We start from the raw sequence: 11,805 nt of genomic DNA on the forward strand, positions 1-11,805 counted from the left end.
GACATCAACATCAATAGTCCATCATGTCTCTGATGAGAGACAAACCTGGATGGCCCTGGAGGCTCTTGTCCTTCTTCCTTTGGTAGCTCAGTGGAGGGCTGGCTCCACTGGATTTAGCAGTCTCAAAGTGACAGTGAGGGCTTGGGTGACACTCTCATTCCTGCACGTATGGCTATTCCCAGCACTAGTTTGGTCCTGGGCCAGAGATTTCTTGGTATGTTTTCTACTTCTTAGAGAAATGAAATGATCTCCAGCTGCTCTTTGGCTAACCAACAAATATCTCATAGGGGTGGGGCTGGGCTTGTTCTTGGAATACTCCCAGGCTGGCACCTTAGCCCTGGTGTGTGCAGAACCACTATGACCAGTCTACACGTGGAAGAACAAGGGTCTGCAGGGCTGTGTGACATACGCTACTTCTCCGCTTGAACATTTGAAAGTTTCCCCCAATAAGAGCTGTGTCATATCTGCACCAGTGGTAAGAAGCGGAGCGGGCTCGTGATCCCCTTGCAAGACACTCACCTCCACTGATTAAAAAAAAAAATTTGGAGGCTCAGTAACCAACATGCCTGAATTGACATTGGAATCAAATATTAACATGTAGTATGGACAAACGTAAGAACATGACTGCCTCCCTTATTTGTCACCAATACTTTAACCAAGCATTTTACTCCTCACACTTAAAACATCCTATCTTCTTTTCTGGACTCCTCCATGCTACTGATAAAGGTCTCCCCCTCTCTCAATAGAATCATAAAAATTCATTCTATATTAGCTTCTCACTCACTTCTAGTCTGATTCCTAAGGCTCACCACCCATCATTTGTAATTAATCATTTTGATATACCCCTGGAAAATTCATGAAATGCATCTCCTCCTACAACCTAAACTTCTCTCTACTATTTCCACACAATATTCTTTAGCTGTCTTTTTGTTCATTCAACGTGTTCCAGCAACAAATCCCATCCTCTCCTCCAAGTCTAAGACATTTTATTTTCAAGGGGAGAAATCTTGTATGCTTGAGAGCTATATTGCAGTGAACAGAACGCCAATTACGTTTTGTAAAATTCAAGTCAGGTACTATAATTACTCCTGAGGATGTGTGTATTAGACCTACGGTGTTTTACTAGATCCACTCGTGGGTGATGGACCATCTCTGGAAGGATCCTCGGCTATTTTAATGGCTTCTTCCATGACTGCAAGAAGACCATTTCCACCTTCCCCTCGCAAAGCAGGACCAAAACACTCAGGCCTCCGAATAAGCAATCTGACCACAACATTTGCATTCTCTTCCACACTCTCCCCTAAAATCAAAAAGGGAACATAAGTGAACAAATATTGATTAAATGGAAGCTCTGAGCAAATAAATGTTATGATCAGTTTTTATTTAAAAAAAAAACTAAACCCAAGCACATAGTACTAAAAACAAAATTTAGTACGAATTACAACTTTTACATGTACAAGACACAGTAAATTTCTTTTTTTATTGCGCTTAAAATTTTCAGAGTAAAGAAAAGCATTATGGAGGCATAAACTCATTAATTTATTATGGGGAATGATGCCATAATCCTAACTATCATTAGAATTCAATTATAAAGATTGATAAGAATTTAGATGCCTAAAGATTTTAATTTAATAATAAAAGCATGGCATCACTATAAAAATAAATACTGTAAAACAAATTATTATGTTGAAAAAACTACTGATCATAAAATATTCCAGTTCTTTACTAAACATTTATGTCCTTCATGAAAATACTCAGATGAATCCTTATTTAATACACTTAATCTCATGCAGTTGTAATAATGACCAAGAAAGAACCCAAGCAATCAAGTCCTACCATTACAGAAGACAGCAAATCGGAGAAAGTCAAGATATCTCTCTCCTTCGACAGGATTCCACCCAATGTCTGGATAACCCTTAGATACCAGCATCTGGCAACTTTGCAGTCCACAACCAGCCAAATATCGAACTACCTACAAACAAGATGACAAGCAAAAGAGTTAACCCTTGGAAGAAAAGTCATTAGATGCTTACAGTAAATATGGTAAATGACATCCTCAAAGGAAGTTTTAAAACAAACACATTTGGGCAAGTAAAATTCTTTTTTAATCTCAAGATAATCCAGACGAACTCCTTTTAGTAAACCTTAGATTTAGAAATATTTAAACAAGGTGTCATAATAATAAAAATATTTATGAACCAACTCTATCAAAGATAAATATTCCTAAATTTCATATCATTTAACTTGAGATCCTTACCTACAAAGTAATAATATTTGATGAACTTCAAAAATGTCTAATGTTCAGCAATTCCACTCCTACATATATACTCAAAAGACTTGAAACCAGTGACAAAAAACAGATACTTGTACACCAATGTTCACTGGAGCATTATTCACATTATTCACAAAAAATGGAAAACAACCCAAATATTCATCAACAGATGAATGGATAAAAAATGTAGTATATACATACAATGGAATATTTATCCATAAAGAGAAATGGAGTTCTGATACATAATACAACATGGATGAACCTTGAAAACATCATGCTGAGTTAAATAAGTTCAACACAAGAAGACAAATACTGTATGATCACACTTGTATGAACTATCTAAAATAGGCAAATGCATGGAGACCAAAGTTTATTAGTGGTTACAGGGGTGAGGAAGAAAGGGTGGGAAAAGGAGAATTACTGATTAGGAGGCACTGAGTGACAGAAAAAAATTGGAAATGGATAGTGGTGATGGTTGCAAAACATGGTGAATGTAATTAATGCCACTAAACTGTACACGTAAAAAATGCTGAAATCGGAACATCCCACTTTCGGACAACTTGTAGTTGCCCTTTAATGTTATGTAAATTGGTCCTTTAAAACATTGAACCAATCCCTACTCACAACAAGTTCTTCATCACAATCACCTTCACTTGCACATGCTGCTTTTAAATCACTGAAAACGATTCAAGCCTTTTTGTGCACTAAAGTAAGGCTAAATAAGAATCGTATGCACCTGTTCCGACTTACATACAAATTCTTAAAGACACACTCAGGAACGGATCTTATTCCTAACCCAGGGATTGCATATATATATATACACATACACATATAGATAGATAGATACACACACACACAAACACACACACACACACACGGAGACCTGGTAGAATATATATACATATATACACACACACACACATATATATATATACGTATATGTATATATATACACACGCACACATATATACATACATATATATATATCACAATAAATAAAACAAAACAAAAAAATAAAATAAAAATGTCTGATGAGCTTTGGCTGAAAGCAAAAATTGTCTGAATCCGAGATATTGAAAGATCCGTGTGAGATACAAAGATACTTTAAAGAGATGAATTGTTTCCTATAATGGTATATCAATTTAATGAGGGGAGTGGGGTGATAAGACACAACAGAGAAGGAGAGAATCCAAGCTTAGAGTCAATCTCCCTGGATTCAGAGCTTGTCCCCATCACTCACTGGATGCACCATTTTGAGCAAGTTACTTAAACTTTTTGAACCATGGCTTTTTGTCTTTTAGAGTTGAGATAATAGTACCTACCTGTCAGCACTGTTGAATTTAGGACATTAAACATTTCTGATTAGCTTTGCTTTTTAGGACATTTTGTTCTAAGTGAATGTTGGTTTTCTCTAAGATATTTGATAACTGCTCCAGTTTTAAAAGAAATCCCCAAAGAAGTCTTTATTAATGGTAACTGCTAGAGGAGCAACTTGTCAAACATATCAGTTTATACCCTGCTCAAGTTAAATTAGTTTTTAAAAGAAAAGAGTAATATTGCTAAAAAATATTTATACCAACTTTACTGAGTGCAATTATGTACTTACTACAAATTCATTCATTTAAAGTATAAATTCAATGAATGTTGATATATCCATGAAACCACCATCACTATTAAGAGGTAAAACAGTTCCATTATCCCCAAAGTTCCCTTGTGTCCTCTGCAGTCCATCCTTCCTTACACACATAGGCCTAGGCAATCACTGATCTTTCTTTCAGTAAAATTAGCTTGCATTTTCTAGAACATTTCAGAATCATCTAGTATGTATATTTCTGTGCCTGACTTTTTTCACTTAGCACAACGATTTTGAGATTCATCCATGTTGTAGCATATGTCAGTACTTCATTCCTTTTTATTGCCAAATAGCGTTTTATTATATGGCTAGACCCCAATTTTGTTTATCCATTAATCAGTTAATGGATATTTGAGTTGCTTTGATTTTTGGCTATTATGAATAAAGCCATTCATATATAAGACGTTGTGTGAACATGTGTCTTCATTTCTTTTGAGTAAATATCTAGGAATTGAAAGTCTAGGTCGTTATGTTGGGTGTACATTGAATATTTTAAGAAATGGCCAAACTGTTCTCCAAAGTGTTGTACCATTTTTCACTCCCAATGGCAATGTATAGAGTTCCAGTTGCTCCACATCCTCTCCAGTTTTACTGGTATTGTCAATCTTTTTTTAGTTTTAGTCATTCTAGTTGGTGTGTAGATAAAAAAAATTTTAAGTAATATGTAGGAAAAAATTCTCTTGAAGTTGATCAGAAATGCAAAGATTTGTGATTCTTGACTGGTCTGTCAACAAGGTTTTGGGAAAGAATTCACTCCTTCATGCCTTCAACAGGTATTTATTGAGGGTCTACCCAGTGCCAATGCTATTCTATAAAACTGGGATGAAGCAGAGAAAAACGGTGTGACATCACTGATCTTACATTATAGTGATGAGATTTTTTAAAATATACTTATTTTTCAATATAAAAACGTATTTCTCAAATATAAATATTTAAAATGCAAATAAATAAGCAGGGGTATATATATAAATAAAATAAAATATTCTGTTTCAACTGTTGAGAATCAAGCAATAAAGAGAGATTTGGAAGAGCTTGAAGAAAGACTGGGGAAAGAGGTTTCGATTTTAAATAGTGTGGACATGAAAATCTTATCAAGGTAGCTTTTGAGCAGTGACTGGAAGGATGTCTAAAAGGAGCCATGAGGATATCTGGGGAGAAAATACTGGAGAGAGAGGAAATAGCAAGTGCAAAGGTCCTGAGGCAGGAGCATGTCTGGCATGTTCCAGGAACAGCAAGGAATGAGTGTGACTGGAACAAAGAAAGAGAGAAAGAGAGTTGTAGGAGATGAAACCAGACTGATTAACGGGATCAGATGGTGTAGGAACTATCGTAACACCTTTGGTTTTTATTGAGTGAGATGGGAAGTCTTGGAGACTTCTGAGCAGATGATTGACATGATCCTTTTAAGAGGATCATTCTGGTTGCTGAGGTAAGAACAGACTCTAGAGAAGCAAGGGTAGGATCACGGGATACTTAGAACGCAATTGCAATTACAATTGGGGGACAATAATCTATATTCTGGCAAACATTTATGTGGCTTAATATATTCAGTATGCATGGCCTTAGCATGTTATTGGCACCTTGCACCGGAATACATAACCTTATATATGAGATGAGCTGTGTGTATAGGTAACTGAAAACGTACCATTAAAGCAAACGTGACAGCAGATATCATGACGGGACAAAAACACACCAGAAAACAAAGTAATTTGATGTTGTTAGATGCTGTCGAGTTAGCTCCCGACTCATGGCGACCCCATGCACAACTAAACAAAATGCCGCCCCATCCAGCCCCATCCCCATGACTGGTTTCAGATCAGACCATGGTGATCCACAGGGTCTTCACTGGCTGATTTTTGGAAGTAGATCTCCAAGTCTTTCTTCTTAGTTTGTCTTAGTCTGGAAGCTCTGCTGAAACCTGTTCACCATCATAGCAATACACAAGGCTCCAATGACAGATGAGTGCTGGCTGCATATGAGACGCATTAGCTGAGAATTGATCCCAAGTCTCCCACGTGTAAGGTGAGAATTCTACCAATGAACCACCAATGCTCCAAGTAAATTTATAACCTAGCCCAAATTACCACAAAAAATGCATGTTATCAGAGGAAATACATTATCCCAGACTTCTGATTCTTTATAACTTTGTTGCTGTTGTTCTTTTTAGTTACCATTTAGTTGATTCCAACTCATGGCAAGCCCATGCGTGCAGAGTAGAACTGCTCCACAGGGTTTTCAAGCCTGTGACCTTTAGGAAGCAGATAGCCAAGGCTATCTTCCGAGGCATCCCTAGGTGTATTAGAACTACAAACGTTTCAGCTAGTAGTTGAGAGTATAAATGTTTGCACATATTTAAATAATCTTGAAAACAACTACATACAAGCAAAACTCACACAAACACATTGGCAGAAATGTTGCTTACCTTTTCTAGATCTGGCTCACGCAAAGCTAAGGCAAGTTCATTATTATCCATCACCGAGGCTGCAGCCACATCCAGCGGTGTGGACCCTCTCATAGCTGGTGAGGCTGTTAATTCAAACAAAGATGAAATAAAACTTGGATTGTGCTGCAGCTACAGAATTCCACTTAACAACACACTTTCTCTTAAAACGTAATTTATAAATGCAGTACGTATTGAATTATTTAAATTAATTTACAGTGAAATTCAGTTTCTAAATGCAATATAACACTCTTTTATCTTAAAGATTAAATAAAAGGTATAATTTACTTACCAAGACCAACACTGCTGTTTTCCAGTAAATAACTAAGATGATCAAACATAGCTTTTTGATTCTGCCTACTTATACGACAGAAATAACACAGAAAACGGCAACAGTTGGCCACCATCTTGGGAAAGGTGATTTCCTATATAAAAAGCATTTAGTTAGCTTCTTAAGCAAATGATCTTTATAAAGTTGAGTTCAGAAGTTAAGGTCTCAATCATATTGCCAATCCATGTGTGCCCATGTCTGCCCAGGGTCAGATATGGAAGACCTTCAAATGCCCAGACTGTGACTCACCTAGGCCTGGAGCTGCTGAAAATCAAGCCTGGCACTAAATTAGAAACTTTATTACCATTCGTGGGTTGGATCTGGAATTTATCGATAAAAACCCACAGGTGGTATGAGCCTGGTTTAGGAAGCAGGCAGATTCCGCTGTGATTCCTGTCTGGACCACATCTCCCTTGGGGCCTAAATCTTGTCCCTTGGGAAATTATGCAATCTCTTTGATTTTGTTCTATAAAATTGGAACAATATGGTGGTGGTGGTAGGGAAGATTTGATGAGATAATTTATGGAAAATACCTGTTCAGTGCTTAACCAACCATTTGCCACTGAGTTGACTCCAACTTGTGGTGACCTCAAGAGTGTCAGAGTAGAACTAAGCTCCACAGGGTTTTCAATGGCTGATTTTTCAGAAATAGATCACCAGGTATCTCTTCTGAGGTACCTCTGGGTAGACTTGAACAGGCAACCTCTTGGTTAGCAGTGAGCATATTAACTGTTTGCACCACCCACTAGTTCGGTACTTGGAATCACACAATGGGATGACTTACTATTATTATTATTATTATTATTATTATTATTACTGGGGTGATTCTCCAGGGATTCAGAACCTCTTTGACTGGCACACCCCTTGCCTACAGGGATGATCAGCCTGACTGGAAAGCCTGCCTGCTAGCCCTCATCAACCACATCTTGCTTGGGGGCTAAATCTTGTTAATGTATACGTCAAATGCTCCCTGGAGTCCTTCTTTACCAGAATATATTATAAATATCTTTATAAGTCTGTCTAACTGGTAAACTAAACATGGGCAATACAGACTTATTTCTGCATTTTGAAAAATACGCCTTAAAATACAAAAAATATTGAAATATATTTTGTAGATCAGACATCACAATATTGCACTGACTTACAAGAAATTATTTATTATATAACTCTACTAATTTGGTTTTGAAGAATTTTACTTTAAATTGCAGTCACTTAAAAATTCACTTTAGAGTCTTATAAAGATTCAATACATTCCAGAACATCACCTCCAATCTTGATCTGGATGAGGAATTTAGTGTAATCAAATGTAGTCTGAATTCAATGCATGTGATGAGAGCTGACTTATAATTCAAAATCAGAAAAAAATTACTGTTAACTTTTATAGCTTTGAAATATTTTCTAAAAGAGAATAACTTAAGAGACAGCAAATTACACAGTATAAGACAGAAACTTTTATCAATATCAAGGAAAAAAATTAGTAGCACATCCAACTCTTGATCTCTAAGGTTTTGTTTCTTTTTTTCCAAAAAAAAGTTCTTTATTAAACAATCTTCCTAAAAGTATTTAAGAAAATCTCTGTTAAAATCATGCAGCCTATGTACATCAGTAGATTATAATAAATGACATCTGTAGTGGTTAATTTTATGTGTCAACTTGGCCTGGCTATGTTCCCAGTGGTTTGATGAAACACTAGTCTAGTTGCCCTCATGAAGTAGTTATATGTGATTAAATTAGTTGGCCTTGCATAGAGCAGATTACCTTCCATAGGTAATAAACTAATGTAATATAATCACTCCATTAGTTGAAAAGGGAGTCTCTGTAGAGTCATGTTCTGTCTCCAGAACATAAGTAGATATTTGTCAGAACTCTCACTTCACTCTTCACTCTGCACTTTCTGTCCTCTGACTTACAGATCTTGGGACGAAAGCATGTGGGAGTTTCCAGCCTGTCATCTGACTTACAGATTTTGTACTTGCCAGCCTTTCACAATTCCATGAGCCAATTCCTATATATCTCATTGGTTCTGTTTCTCTGGAGAACCCTGACTGAGACAACATTCCAAGAATCAAAGGCTGTTCTTTACCTTGGACTCACCACCACCAAGGACATTCACCATGACTTCCATTACCGTCTCATGCATCCCAAGGGCCCTCATCAGATTAGGATGCTGGTAAAACACTTTATTATTCATGATATCCCTAAAAGGACAAGAAAGGTATGGGGGAAAGCAAAGAGGTGAGAGCAAAATTTAAATACAAATTTATCTGAGACTCTGATTAATCTTTTAGAAATAATTACTAATGAGTCTGGAAAATTAAGAGCAATCATAGTTAAGCTGTTAATGACCGTGAGGCGGGGCCAATACAGCGGAGCAGTCAGAATTCTCCTGTGGTCCCTCTTACAACAAAGACCCAAAAAAACAAGTGAATCAATTATATATGACAATGTAGGAGCCCTGAACATCAAAGGCAAAGTTGAGGAATCAGACTGAGTGGCAGGGGGAGGGAGAGATGATTCGGAAGCAGCGAGGAGTTGCCAGACCTGACCCTGCAGAAGCCAGCACCCTTCAGGCTGGATCAGCTGGCCTGCATGGGAAGGCAAGCAGTAGCGCTTGGGAGGCGTTTTCCACATCGGGAGATACCAAGCACCAGAGATGCTACTCGGGCCTCGAGAATCAGTGAAAAGTGGCGCTCAATAGGCAAAAGATACTGCACAGATCAAAAAATACCCCCTTCGGGAAAAACCTCTCTCCCATTTATCCGCCCCCTCCTCGCTCTGCACTGGGTCTCAGGCCGGCTCCAGCAATTGTTGTGTCCCCTGGGCCAGAAGTAGGACTTGTCATACACACTGAGCCATTCTCCTGGCCTTGTAGAGGGAACAAATTAACAAACAGGAAAAAATAATCTGCCAGCTCCCCTAAGCCGGGAACTCAGGGTAGGCAAAGCTACTTTGTCTATGTACAGGAATAAGGGATCCATGGATTTTGAATGCTTTTCACACTGCATAGACCTGTGTGGGCCCATTTCAACAGCACAGGCCCTCATTAGCACAGTACAACAGGGTATATACCTGAAACCTAATTTCAACTGTATCAGCTATATAGTGGAGTGGCAGGTTCATGACATTTGACACCGCTCTGCTCATTAAGCAGGGTCCTCACCTACCCACATCAGGGGCCGGAGGACTGGTGGCTCCACCCACCACATCTAGCCACCTGCAACAAGGGTCCAAGAATAAGTGGTGCCTCCCAATCCTTACAACCAACAGAACTGGGCACCCATAGTCTGGCTGCAAAACCCACCCACCTACGTGCTCTAGGGAACAGGGAAACGCTTTTCTCCCAGACACTCAGGGAAAGCAGTCAGCCCCTTGCCTTGCTTAGCATGTGACCCCCTAGTGCAGCCAGATACCTGTGCATACACCAATGACCCCTGCCCATCTAGGACTGTAGGAGAGAACATGCACCACACACTTGGTGACCGACTACCTGGACACCTGAGCTGAATCTATACAAGAAAAGTAAACGGACTCCTGGGCTCATATCTAGTAACAGATCTAACCACCTGATGACAGGGTGTTAGAGCTTCAACGGTGCCAATAATCAAACTAGCTCACATGAACAGCCAATTTGGGCATATCTAAACAAAACAAAACAAGAAGCTAGGACACAGTAAGCAAACATAAAATAAATAAATATAATAACTTATTGATGGCTGGGAGACAACAATCAATATCATATCACATAAAGAGGCAGACCATGATGGCTTCAGCAAGCTCCTAAGACAAAGAATCACAAACTTTTCTGGAGGAAGAGAACTTCTTGGAATTACTGGAGGTAGAATACAAAAGATTAATATACAGAACTTTTCAAGAGATCAGGAGGGAGATCAGACAAAATGAGAAAAAGCCAAGGAACACACAGACAAAGCAAAGAGGAAATTAAGAAGATCAGAGAAGAGCACAATGACAAATGTAACAGGCTGCAAGAATCCAAGGAGAGACAGCAAACAGAAAGCCAAAGATTAACAATAAAATTTCAGAATTAGACAACTCAATAGAAAGTTACAGGAGCAGAACTGAGGGAAAGGAAGTCAGAATTAGTGAGACTGAAGATAAAGCACTTGACACCAACTTACTTGAGGAAAAATAAAAGAATTTTAAAAAAGGAAGAAACCTAAGAATTATGTGGGACTCTATCAAGAGGAATAACCTACAAGTGATTGGAGTACCAGAATGGGGCAAGGGGGGATATCAGAAAATACAGAGAGAATTGTTGAAGATTTGTTGACAGAAAACTTCCCTGATATCATGAAAGATGAGAAGATATCTATCAAAGATGCTCATCGAACCCCACATAAGGTAGATCCCAAAAGAAAGTCACCAAGACATATTATAATCAAACTCGCCAAAATCAAAGATAAAGAGAGAATTTTAAGAGCAGCTAGGGATAAACAAAAAGTCATCTACAAAAGAGAGTCAATAAGAGTAAGCTCGGACTACTTAGACGAAACCATGCAGGCAAGAAGGCAATGGGATAAGATATATAAGCCTTGAAGGAAAAAAACTGCCAGCCAAGAATTACATATCCAGAAAAACTGTCTCTCAAATATGATGGCAAAATTAGGGCATTTCTAGATAAACAGAAGTTTAGGAAATTTGCAAAAATCAAACCAAAATTACAAGAAATACTAAAGGGAGTCCTCCGGTTAGAAAATCAGGAACATCAGATAACAACCCAAGACTAGAACACAGGACAGAGCAACCAGATATCAACCCAGATAGGGAAGTCACAAAAGTAAATCAAAACTAAAACACTGAAAATAGGGAAACAGATGTCAATATGTAAAAGATGACAACATTAAAACAAAAAAGAGGGACTAAAAAATGTAGTCATAGACCTTTCATATGCAAAGGAAGTCAAGGCAACATAAAGAAATAAAAGAGTGGTTTAAACTTAAAAAAATAGGGGTAAATATTAAGATAACCACAAAGGAATCTAAGAATCTTGCACATCAAAATAAAAAACAAGAAAAACATAAAGACTCATAAAATACAAAATCAACAGCAATGAAAATGATGAAAAGAAAATACATAAAGAAAAACAACTCAGCACAGAAAACTAAGTGGAA

At 37.8% G+C, this 11,805-nt stretch overlaps 1 protein-coding gene across 1 annotated transcript in view; it reads right to left on the reverse strand.

Moving 5' to 3' along the window:
- Nucleotides 1-11,805, reverse strand: part of RYR2 (ryanodine receptor 2) — a 529,910-nt gene that overhangs the window by 203,222 nt on the left and 314,883 nt on the right. The window contains exons 42-46 of the mRNA XM_023728152.1: nt 8,760-8,874; nt 6,638-6,770; nt 6,328-6,431; nt 1,837-1,972; nt 1,114-1,300 (exon numbers count right to left, since the gene is read on the reverse strand). Coding sequence (XP_023583920.1) covers nt 1,114-1,300; nt 1,837-1,972; nt 6,328-6,431; nt 6,638-6,770; nt 8,760-8,874 — 675 coding nt within the window. The remainder of the gene's footprint in view (nt 1-1,113; nt 1,301-1,836; nt 1,973-6,327; nt 6,432-6,637; nt 6,771-8,759; nt 8,875-11,805) is intronic.

Source organism: Trichechus manatus, unplaced genomic scaffold (genome assembly GCF_000243295.1).
Source record: "Trichechus manatus latirostris isolate Lorelei unplaced genomic scaffold, TriManLat1.0 scaffold00021, whole genome shotgun sequence".
NCBI classification, from domain to species: domain Eukaryota; kingdom Metazoa; phylum Chordata; class Mammalia; order Sirenia; family Trichechidae; genus Trichechus; species Trichechus manatus.